The sequence below is a fragment of the Triticum aestivum genome, chromosome 4D (assembly GCF_018294505.1).
Source record: "Triticum aestivum cultivar Chinese Spring chromosome 4D, IWGSC CS RefSeq v2.1, whole genome shotgun sequence".
In the NCBI taxonomy this organism is placed as follows: domain Eukaryota; kingdom Viridiplantae; phylum Streptophyta; class Magnoliopsida; order Poales; family Poaceae; genus Triticum; species Triticum aestivum.
The window spans coordinates 2463510-2476081 of NC_057805.1; the positions used below are offsets into that span (position 1 = coordinate 2463510).

Consider the following 12572-nt stretch of genomic DNA (forward strand, 5'->3'; position numbering starts at 1 on the left):
TCAAGAGTTGCTAGCTTGTTGCCTGATTACTCCAATCAGAATATCAGTAGTGTATGCAGCTAGTCAGTAGAATATCAGTAGGCGGGAGAGAGAAAACAAGCATATGTTGCTCCTACCACAAAAAAGAGCAGCAATTATTGTTGATAGTACGCATTTTGCTATATGTGCCAGAGTATGAATGAGATAGTACCACTAGTACTGTAGCACATATGCAGTATACAAATGAGCACACCAGGCGGCACCTCGCTGCATGATCGAAGCTGCAAAGATAGACATGCAACTCTGAATCAACACTGCATGATCTGGTGAAGATTGCAGCCTGAATTAATGAGACACTGATGAGCCCATGATTTTCCCTCCATGTATGTATCCATTTAATCTAGCTACTATACACTGCACGAGGTACAACATGTCAGCCTATTAGATGCATATAAATGCTCTATGCCCCCCGAGTGACTTAAAAAACAAATGTTCTATGCTAATGTGTCCAATTAACCACGGTTTGCCTATCTCTTCTGTTGCTTGCTTTTCAGATAATCTCAAGCGTGAGATCACCCGCGAGGAACAGGAGAAAATGACGAGATTTGGAGGAGACTGCACGGAGTTCAGAAGTCAGAAACCGGTGGCTCACTGCAAAACCGTGCAAACTTCTATGCCGGTCCAACCAAGTAATCATTGACAAGGACTGGAAACTGGCAAAAATAGTTAAATTAGCCACTGGCCTCTGCACTTTATTCAAATTTTTTTGAAAATGACAATAATCCCTGCATCAGAATGATCTATGCAGCCATTTTATTAAGTAAAAGAAGTCCAACAAAGTACGAGGTCCGAAATCCGCGCACAAAAGGAGCCCAAAAAAATAGATAAAAGCTACCACAACCGGCGATAAATGAACATGCTACAATGGCTTAAAGACCTCGCCTATTAGTACTTCGCCATTTCCCACCGGTTGCACCTAGTAACCAAAAGCTCCCTGGAGTCCGCATGAGTGAGTAACGACCATGTACGAATCCAAGCAGTGGCTCTATAAATAACGTGTTGAAAGTTGGTAAATAATTTTCGGTTAAAAATCATTATCATTTCTGCAGTACCTTTAACAAAAACTCGAAACTGCCATTCACTGAATTTTAATCTTGGGTGAATTAGAGTGATAAGCAACTCGGGATGATAGATGAGGATGTCTTTGTCATGCGGTCTCGGCCGCGTTGCTTCCACAGATTTCCCACCAAGTTATGCACCAGAAATCACAATAAATTGTGCGTCAAAGCAGAACCTGAAATCCGGCTTGTTTGTCTTTCCATGAATTTCCAGAGAGAATGAAATTAAGAGCAGTCACGGGATCACGTCAATATTTTAGTATATGCAAGAGAAGAGAAAATATGTGCTGTTGTGGTGAACTAGAAGTAAGAGCGTAGAGAAAATAGCAAAGAGAGAGGCCAAACTTATTTTGATAGAAGAACTGACAACTACTACATAGTTCAGGACGGTCTTTCTTTACCAAATTGATAGGATGCAAATTAGTATATTCGGTTCCAACTTCCAACCATGGAAACTGATATACACAACTTAAGCACGTATTGTACTCTGGCAAGCTCACCAGCTTACATAGTAATCGGTGCAATTGCACTACTTATCGAGGGGTGTGTGTATAAACATCCGGCTGACCTCATGTATAAAAATGTTGTGCTATTGCAGCTGTAGAAGCCTTCGGGGAGACCACATGGCTGACCACACCTTGGCATCTTCATCGACAAACTACGCTCAAGATGTCGGGATCTTCATGCTGCACTGTGATAGGAAAACACAAGCTAGGAGCTTCGCGGCTTATCGGGTTCAAGGGCTTGGAGCTTCGCGGCTTGTCGGCATCTAAACGTACCTGCTTATCTAGTAATGTAGGCATGCACTTTGTCGCCTATTTGGTCATCTTCGGCCACGTATCAAACCTTTTATTCCCCTTCGAGACTTTGATTTGGACCTCCAGTTGTAAACTTTAAATGCCTCAGTTTAAGGATGGCTGTCGCCTTCTTGCTAAAAAAAATGTACCCAAATAACCATATGCATGCTGGACATAGAACTCGATATTTAAGTAGCTTCAATGTTTTCACATACCATCACCTGATATTCTTCATCATGCATACGTACGTAATGCAACACCAAATTTGTTTAAATAGTTCCGTAGATGCAAGACAAAATAAATTTTACGAGCTCTCTCTATAGCAACAGAGAGCAACTTCATTAAACAAACAAGTGCGCAATTATTATTTTATAAGAAGTCCTACCAATCTTTCGAACTTCAAGGCTAAAGGAATTTATTCAACAATCAAAGCATACATTTTATTTCCAATATCAAAAACAGTAACACTATAAATACTTAGGTGGCTGCGTAAACCACTGTATTCTGAATCACTCTTTGCACCTACACTCCCTACAGATATACTTCTGTGTCCTGGCCGTCAACGCCAACAATATAATAGAAAGTATAGTGTAGCTTGCCCATCTCTTAGCTTCGTAGGTATAGAGGGATCCGTGGATGATGGTGAGTGGTAGATTTCATATAAATGGGAGGCCTCGAAAATCTGAGCTCAAGTTGCATCTATGCCCTCAGTACAACCTCAAAGAAGAAAGAGCCTATTTTGGTCAAACCGACTGCTCTCATTGTTCCAGCCTCATAGTCAAATCTGAAACAAGACACCAAAACGGCCAGAAACCTATGTCTCCTAGGTTATAGTTTGGAAAGATGAGCTTGTCCCAGAAACATTGGTTCAGGCGGCATGCAGCAGTAGCGATGACGGCAGGGCGGGAACACAAAGATGGTATTCCATTCCCCAGTCACTTGAAGGAACAACATTATTTTTCTGTCAATTCCCATCAACATAGTTTGTAGCCAATAGTTAAAACAAACATTTTAAAGCAAAATCCAAACATTAAGCCCACTTTGGCAAGCAGAAGAAGAATCATGCATGCATGGGCGTAGCTATGCATTTGGGTGGGGTCTGTGCATGGGCGTGGGAAGTTTCATGCCGGAATAAACACAAAACAGGCTTTCGCCCTGCTTTATATATAATGCAACAATCGAATAGAGTACATGACCGAACAATACAAGATGATTTACAAAGCCGATCCCAGGATACTCGGCACTCGTACAATGCACACCACTACACCACCAATAAGGAACACTAGAAGATATGAGCACACGACAACGCCCCCAAGTGGGAGAACAGCACCAACCGTCGTCCCTGACGAGTCCACAACGGACAAATGTTTTCACCCAGAGCCCTGACACGGAGAGAAGAACCACAATGGTGTCTCCAAGAAGAGTGCAACACCCACGGGCGTTGCCGTCGTCGGCGCGGAGCTTTCGCTCGGAAACTAACGTGTATCACTAGGAGGCCGCTAGGACGAGCATGACGAGGTCAAATCCCCAAATCCGGATCAGGGCAACCCCCTGCGAGAACAGAGAGCACGCCAGAGACACCCTACGCTACACCTTTCGTTGTCGCCATAAATCGGAAGGAGAGCCACCATCGCTGGGATGGTGCCCGCCGAAGATCCACCATCCGGGGCTGTCGCCAGACATCGTGCTCCACACACTTCACTGTGCACTCAATGCCAGTAGGAAGAGCCTAGGGACGTCCTCTACTCCTAGCTCGACATCAGCCCCCATGTCCCCGAATAACAGCTTATAAATTTCTTGTTCTTCTTTGGTGTGTCCAAAGCAGAACGGTTCACTCTTATTAAAGTTAATCTTCAGCCCTGACAGTTGTTCGAAAAGTCAAATAAATAACTTCATGTTTCTTGCCTTCACAAGGTCATGTTCCAGGAAAATAATGGTGTCATCGGCATACTATATAATGGAGACCCCACCATCTACCAAATGTGGGATAAGACCACCTACTTGGCCATCTTGTTTCGCTCTATTAATGAGAACAACCAACATATCGACGACAACATTAAATAGGATTGGAGACATCAGATCTCCATGTCTTAGTCCTAATAGCGTCTGAAAATAATGAGGAATATCGTCATTTACCTTGATTGCGACGCTGCCTTCTTGTACAAAGGATTCAACCTGCCTCCTCCATGCCTGCTCAAACCCTTTCATACGCAAGGCCTGCTGTAAAAATGGCCATTTCACTTTGTCGTATACCATTTCAAAATCCACCTTGAAGAAAATTCCATCAAGCTTCTTCGAGTGAATTTCGTGCAAGGTGTCATGTAGTACGACCACTCCCTCAAGAATGTGCCGTCTTGGCACGAAAGCAGTCTGGGTTGGCTGAACAACAGAATGGGCAATCTGTGTCAGATGGTCCGTGCCAACCGTTGTGAAAATTTCGAAGCTCACATTCAGCAAACATATCGGCCTGAATTGCTCGATGCGAATTGCTTCCTCCTTCTTTGGTAACAGCGTGATGTTCCTGGCTATCCACGGCCCAAATAGTACGAGCCACCTAGGTTTTCTTCCTGCCGGGTGCCACAGTGCTAGCATTATACGATACTCCATTTTTGGGGTCCCAGAGCATTTTCACGTTTCACGATCATATGTGCATTGTTACAACAACATTGTCAAAATCCTTGTTTTCATTGCTCGACACTTGTTTATGAGATATAGCTCGACGTTTTGGGATTGTGTTAAGATTTTCATGTACAGTGAACCCCAATGCATGATTACAGAGATGTTGTAAAAAATCCATTTTTTTAGTGTTTCTGAATTGTTTCGTGTGCTATGACACACCCCTGGTCACCTGAAGGATTTTCATGTTCCATGAGAAATCGCTGTAATGTCACGATCCACGATCCGGTTCTATTGTGATCATACCACGAAGTTTTGATCCATTTGCAGAATATAGAGTAGATTGCACAAAACCACTATTTTGAAGGCTAGGTTAGCAGAAAACACTAGCCTACAATTTTTTCACAGAAACACCACGCCTATGATAATCTTTTTGCAAATAACACCCGACATGTCGGTGGTTAGTCTGATATTACAATTGGATCAACAGTTCCGCACGCACGCACATGCACAGTGGATGATTAAACTAAATTGGGTAGCCACACGCACATATTACTAAAAAAAACATACACTAAACATCCACATCACACATAATTAATATGGTACAACCAAAGCAAGGACCAAAAAGAAGATGAATCAAAAAGGTGGAAAAGCAAATCTCATATGCATGATAGGGACAATTGAAATCACGCGTTTGATGCATGCATGCATGGTGGGGCACACACTAGAACCATACCATCTTGATTTTAGTATTATTTAAAGATCTCTTACCATGCAGGCATGCATCCAGCTGCTGCTCCGTAGCTAGAGAAGCAAGAGGAGCTAGACGACGACATGGTGATGGTGGAGCTGATAGCTGGTGGACGGGGCAACTCGGGTGTGTGCGGCCGCGGGAGCACTCTTGCTCTTCTTGAGCTCACCACTCTTGACGGCGGCATTGACATTGGCATTGGTGTCGATGAGGTCGTCGAGGGCGGCGGGGGCCCCGGGGCCGGCGCCGATGCCGTGCCTGGTGGAGGGGAAGATCATGAAGACGAAGCTGGCGAGGAAGCCCGAGGCGAGGGGCATGTTGCCGAGGAACTCGCGCCACTGGGGGCTCTCGCGCGGGACCAGGCACTTCTGCACGCCGGAGTCGCAGAAGGCGAGCGAGATGAAGACGGCGAAGCGGAACACGGAGTGCAGCCAGTCCCGCCACCGCATGCGCCGCCTCCTGCTGTCGCCGGTGGGGATGGCCCCGCCCCCATCCGAGTCGTCGGAGTTGAAGGGCGTGAAGCCCCAGGGGTGGACGAAGCCGTAGCGGGTGTGGCCGTGCCGGTCGGTGACGCTGTCCGTGAAGGAGAGGAGCGCGCAGAGCACGCCGAGGAAGAGGATGAGCGCCCAGGTGAAGTAGCGGTTCACCGACAGGCAGTCGCCGTGGTTGGTGAAGGACAGCGCCAGCGTCTGGAGCGCCGTCGTGGTGCCTGTCGGCAGCAGCCTCGCCAGGTTCGACGCCGTCGACAGCGTCTTGTCGTACAAGCTGGAGGAGTCACCCCCAACCTTGGTCTTGGGCGGCTCTCTGATCGGAAGGTTGGTCATGGTGGTATCTTCTGTCGCGCCTCGCATGCTTGAAACCAAATTGAGGGAGGGAGAGAATGACCTACGAGCCTCTGCCTAGCTGCATGGGCTTTTATACACACTGACAGACTAGAGAGACGGAAAAAGACTAGAAATAGAAATTAAAATAACGAAAAGGTGCGACAGCACCTGGGGGTCGGGACTCCCACTTATCTTGTCCGTTTTTTTAGGAGATCTTGTCCGTTCTGTATTGTAAAGATTGGTGATGTGGTCTGTCCAGCAGCAAAGCATATGCAGGATCAGCATAATTAACCAGACCCACATATAACCAGACAAAGAGCGGCGCACATAGGCCGTAGCAGGCTGTGTATTTACCTCTCAATAGTGTTTGGTACAAATAAAACAGTAGGAGTGGTAGATAACCAAATATGCCGTCCAGCGGGAAAAGAGGCCGAAGCTTTAGCCAGATCATGGGCTTCAAAATTCGAAATTCGATTCCCGTCCTTTATGCACAACTTCAGGTTTGTCCAACATCAGCAGCCTATTCAAGATATCACTGATAAGTATGGCAAAAGTACCCATAAACTTTCCCTGTAAGTGATTCATGGTGGCTGCAAAGTACATTGCTACCTTAAGACTACACACTATGGAAATAACATAGGTGGTAACATCACACATATCTACATAAAATAGATGATGTGGCTAGCAATTAATGAAGAAAGAGTAACATAGCTAGTTACTAGTACTATGAGTAACATCACACATATCAAGGCAAGATGAGTCTATATCCTAATACATGAAGTGTTGCATAACACCACACATATATTACTACCCATTGTAGAGATAGTAACGTAGACTAGTAATACTACCCACTGTGGCTAGTCTAATCCTCTGAATATGAAGATCGGCAGCTAAAGCGAATGCTTCACAGCAAGCATGAGCTTCTAAAACTTCTGGATCCGTGAGGCCATCAACCACCCAAATAGTTACATTTGTCATCGCGGCATAAGGCCGCACTCGCAGCCAATTTCATTCTTCAACCAACGTTAGCAAGGAACCTCTGAATAAAAGCAAAAGTGGTAAGTGGGATTTGAGGTATTTCATGTTTCGTCTTCCGTCTCGCCCACCATATAGCCCACAGGGTAACCAGAACCTTTGCAAATTCCTTCTCAGGTAAGAAATTCTGCATCGTTGATAGCCACAGTCTCGAGTCATGACATGTACAGGTGATCATGTGTTCAACCAGCTCATCATCAATCAACTAGAAGGGTTGGGAGCACTTTGCTGCACTGTTGGTGTTAATTTCTCGAAAAATTCACTTTGTTGTAAAATATAAGATGTATTTATTTTTTGTTAAAGTCAAACCTTTTACGTTTGATCAAATTTGTAGAGAAAATATATCAAAATTCATAATATCAGATCGGTATGATTATATTTATCATTAAATAAATTTCCATACTTTTTTATAATATTACGGATGTCGATATTTTTGCTCCGAACTTGGTCAATTAAAGATATTTGACTTTTGAAAAACTAACACCTCTTTATAGTTTGGAACTGATTGAATAATTAGTTTGACGGGTCAGGAGATGATGGAGTGTGTTTTATTTTTATTTATAATGCGATGATTTAGTTGGCCTTTCATGGTTTATTCTATGTTATCCACTAACCAACTTATATTTATATGGGGAAATTTCTGCGTCGGTAGGTGCTGAATTGATATGTGCGAGTGTGCAAATCCAGAATTGAATACCTCGATTGAATGAAAAAAGCTTCAAAATTAGAGAACATAGTGAATTTAAAGATTTAGATGTGTGAGCTTGAGAAATTGTTGATCCGGTTAAAATTGGATGACCCAATTGTAAATTGAATACCTCAATTAATTACGAAGTGTTAAAAATTAGGATGCGTATTGTGTAGTATAAAAGAATTGAATGGTAAACTTTTGAGAAATTGTTGACCTGGTCAAAATCGGGTCATCCAATTCTAATAAGAGACCTCAATTGAATGTGAGCACTTTAAAACTAGAGACCATAGTGTTATAGAAATGCCCAAACACACTTCGACATCCAACAGTCAATTAGTGTGTAACATCAAGAATCCGATTCAGCATTGCACAGGAAGCAAGCTTCCGTCTCCGAGATGTGGACGGTGTTTAAGAAGCTCACCTTTCGGAACAAATTTTTTTGGCAGCCTCCATGCAATCTTTTTTATCTTTCCCTGTACCTTGGCCTTATAGAGTTTCTGCCACTGAATTTGAATTGCACTCTTCGTATCAACTAACATGCGGTACGTTGATCGGACCGAGAAAAACCCAGAACAGTCGTACCAATTTCATGATGCTCACTGCCGTTTTACGATACGGAGCCACCGTCACCTCCTGTTCTTCATCAAGAGGGATGATCTGGAGTCCGTTCAGGGCTCCAGAGAGTGAAATTCGTCGCTGTCGTCATCATCAACCTTCCTCCATCACCAATTTCATGATGCTCACTGCCGTGTGTCAGTAATTCCATCGTAGGCTTGCTAGACGGTGATGGGTTGGATGACATTTATGTAATCGATTTAGTTTGTTAGGGTTTGATCCCTAGTATCCACTATCTTCTGAGATTGATGTTGCTATGACTTTGCTATGCTTAATGTTTGTCACTAGGGCCCGAGTGCCATGATTTTAGATCTGAACATATTATGTTCCCATGAATATATATGTGTTCTTGATCCTATCTTGCAAGTTATACGCACCTAATATGTGTTATGATCCGCATACCCCAAGGTGACAATAATTGGGATTATTTCCGGTGATTGCCGTAGTTTGAGGAGTTCATGTATTCACTAAGAGCTAGTGCTTTGTTCCGGTTCGCTATTAAAAGGAGGCTTTAATATCCCTTAGTTTCCATTAGGACCCCGCTGCCACGGGAGGGTAGGACAAAAGATGTCATGCAAGTTCATTTCCACAAGCATGTTCCATTTCACCCTAGGTTATGACTGCTACATGATGAATATCATCCGACACAATTATCATCACCGATCCATTGCCTATGAGTTCGTCAAATATTGTTCTTTGCTAAGTTGTTTCGTTGCTGCTACTGTTACAATCGTCACAAAACTACTACTGTTACCATTGCCACGGTTACCGTTATTATCATATTACTTTGCTACTAAATACTTTGCCCTAGATATGTCTTTCAGGTGTGGTTGAATTGAAAACTCAACTGCTAATACTCATAAAAATTCTTTGGCTCCCCTTGTGTCGAATCAATAAATTTGGATTGAATACTCTATCCTCGAAAACTGTTGTGATCCTCTATACTTGTGGGTTATCATCTAGCACGCAATCCAGATTTCCAAAGCTGATGGTCTGGCCAACGGAGAAGTTCTCAACATGGCCGAGATGGCCAGCCGAGTCGGCTTGCGGCAAGATACTGCCGAAGGAAAATGGCTTGTCTGGGCCAAAAGTCATCCCGCAGCCGACGTTGTCGTTGATCTCCAGACGGGCCATCGAGCCTCTACGGCCACATAGCGGGACCTGGGCCACCATTGTCGGTGATAAAACCGGCGGATCTTGGGTAGGATCCTGAGCTGGTGATCTTGGCACGATGGTTAACATGAAGTAACGGGGTCACAATTTTACCTAGGTTCGGGCCCTCTGGAAAAGGTAAAACTCTACATCATGCTTGTATTGTATTGATTATGGATGGGGTACAAACTACAGGATAATCTACCTTGAGATCATATGAATGAGTTCTAACCTCTAAAAACCTTGCCTCTACAAACTAAACCCCTCGGATTATATAGGCACCAGGGGTGTCCAGGGTTACAAGTAGATTGGCTGCAACTAGGGATAATATATCGACCATTCAAATATGCCTTGTCTACGCCAAGTCTACGGAGGACTCCATCTTGAGTACCCCAAGGGCCATGATATACGTGGGCCATTCTTGATCTATCAGTGGTTCCTTGGCCCAGCCCATGAATAAAGGGCCGACGTGGTGTGCACCCCCTAGTCCGGGACACCGTCACGTAAGACCTCCTTTATCTTAGGCAGCTTCTTATTTAACTTTTCTTGGAACTATTGGTTGTGTGTATCTTAGAAAAAAAGTATAATTATCTTCCCTTATTTGTCACGGCGGCAACAACTCAGTTGGCGTTTGGGTGAACAGACCAAGAAAGATGGTACTCCGGAAGAAGAGCATCAGCTAACATTTTTTTGCCAATAAAGATGGCACACATCTTGCATTTTAATAGTTAATGCCCACGCAGAGCAGAAGTGTCTCTTGCTAGTACTACTTGCCTACTTTCCACCATCAAAGACGGTTAGTTTCAGGTTATGAAACTTAGAGGTAGGTTTCGGATGGCAAAAACAAGTCCACCAGAAAATGAGACCTACAGCATTTTATCGTGGTAGGTCATCAACTTTAGAGGTAGGTTGATTTCATACATCAAAGAAAGATGTAGTTCAGGTTATGAAACTTAGAGATGTCAAAAAGTAGTCCATCAGAAAATGAGGCCTACAGCATTTTACCGAGGTAGGGTAGGTCATCAACTTTGGAAGTAGGTTGATTTCATACTTCTCATAAATGCAGTGTTCACGAGCTCTCGTGTTTCGAACCAAAACCAACTTGTGGCACCCGCCATGGCCGGTGCAGGAGGACAATTTTATATTATCATCAGTGCCATGGCGCAGCTCCTGGTAGCCATCATGGCGCAACGGTCCGGCACGTTTATCAACAAGCAGACCTCGCCGAGTCCAGGTAATAGATGCATGTTTGGCTTTAACCTTGTTTTGGTCAGGAAATGAATTGCTTTCCTCTATCTTCCTTATTAGTTGTAGCCATGAGTGAATTGGTGTAGGAATTTTAAAATGAAATCGGAGGGGAGCCCTCTTTATAAAAAAAGAGTTAGGAAAAAAAGTAAGAGATAACAATGTTAAAATGCAACCTAAGAATTATGCTAACGGCTGGTAAAGGTTATTCTGTGTTGCGTTTTGCAATGAACAAGTTCATTGCATATTACATGCAAATCAGAGGTGTTTGTGCTTGCCTACTAGAAACCAGTAATATTTTCTACTAGAAAGTCAAGCTCCAAGAAGTTGAGTGTAATGCATACATCGTTACATTTCAGCAGCAGCAATATCGAGGACGATTTCCGTTAATCACAGCGGGCGTGGTGACTTCAAGCATATTCAACAAGCAATAGATTCCATTCCGGATGGTAATTCTGAGTGGATCCGTATCCACGTTGCAGCGGGGACGTACAGGTAACCCGAAGTACTAGCTTGTACGATATATACAGTCGGCGTATGTACTTTCCATTGCTTGTAGAATCATATCGGAGATTAATATTGACGATGTATCCTATGTGTATGTGTATGTTTAATTAATTCTTTATTAAGGGAGAAGGTGCACATAAAATCAAACAAGCCGTTTATAGTTCTAGAAGGGGAGGGCCGAGATCGGACGGCCATGGAATGGCCGGATCACTATTATCGGAGTTTCAACAGAGTGCCTACTTTCGAATCAGCGACGTTTCGGTGCGACGCCTCCGATTTCCAGGCACGGAATATAACGTTCAAGGTTAGCTGTTACTCTTGTTGCCAAATCACTGTGATCTCTTCCATGCATGCATGTCCGCGCGCACCAGCAACTTCCTTGTACGTACCAGCTAGCTGCTAGCTACTTACTTGCGTAATTTTGAGAGCGACAAGAGAATAATTAGCTGTCTGTCTACGTGTTGTTCTTGACGCATGCAGAACACTTATACAATTGATAACAACACGGTGCCAGCCGTGGCTGCTCAAGTGTCAGGAGATCGCTCCGCGTTCTACAACTGTGGATTCGTGGGGGTCCAGGACACGCTGAATGACCAGCAAGGTCGCCATTACTACGAGAATTGCTACGTCTCCAGTGATGGATGGCTAGGGGCGCAGCCGCACTAGATACGTACTATTTATTATTTACGAGAAAATAGCTACGCTGCTCTTGGCATGTACGTACCTACTCTAGATTGTGAGAAACACACTTGTATGTGCCACTATACGATAGCATCAAGCAAACTATACTCTACATCCGGTGGCGTGGCAGGTTCTCTATATATCTACTCCCTGCGTAAAAATATATAAGAGCATTTAGATCACTAAAAAGGTGATCTAAACGTTCTTATATTTGTTTACTGAGTGAGTACCTAACTTGGCATTCTATTCAAATTTTTGTTGGTGGCTTACCAAGCTGACAACTTAGCATTATTTTCGATGTATGTTTCTTTAGCAAAATTATTTATGCGTACGCTGCAATATATATGCATGCATGCACAGATAAGGCACGAAGAATGCTTGGTCAAGCTTACTTAATGTTTATATATATGGTCTTAAGGAGCCAAGCGCGCATAATGAGTCTAAAAAAAAGCTTACTCCAAACATGCATATGCTAGATGTATCCAGAAAGAAGATTCATGGCAGGAACCGGCTCCTCAGCGATTTGAGCTTCCTGGCCGTTGGATCATTTTGCTTGATGCG

The 12572-nt window shown here is 43.7% G+C and overlaps 1 protein-coding gene across 2 annotated transcripts; it reads left to right on the top strand.

Annotated features, from left to right (window-relative positions):
* Positions 1–10681: 10681 nt before the first annotated feature.
* Positions 10682–12211, top strand: LOC123099295 (probable pectinesterase 29). Of its 2 annotated transcripts, none has more exons than XM_044521476.1 (4): positions 10682–10812; positions 11183–11318; positions 11454–11634; positions 11811–12211. In XM_044521476.1, the coding sequence occupies exons 1-4, from the start codon at positions 10695–10697 to the stop codon at positions 11994–11996; spliced, it is 621 nt and encodes a 206-aa protein (XP_044377411.1). In that variant the 5' UTR covers positions 10682–10694; the 3' UTR covers positions 11997–12211. The 2 variants fall into 2 exon arrangements, with proteins under 2 accessions (XP_044377411.1, XP_044377412.1); XM_044521477.1 differs by having other exon boundaries at positions 11186–11318.
* The last annotated feature ends 361 nt before the right edge of the window (positions 12212–12572 follow it).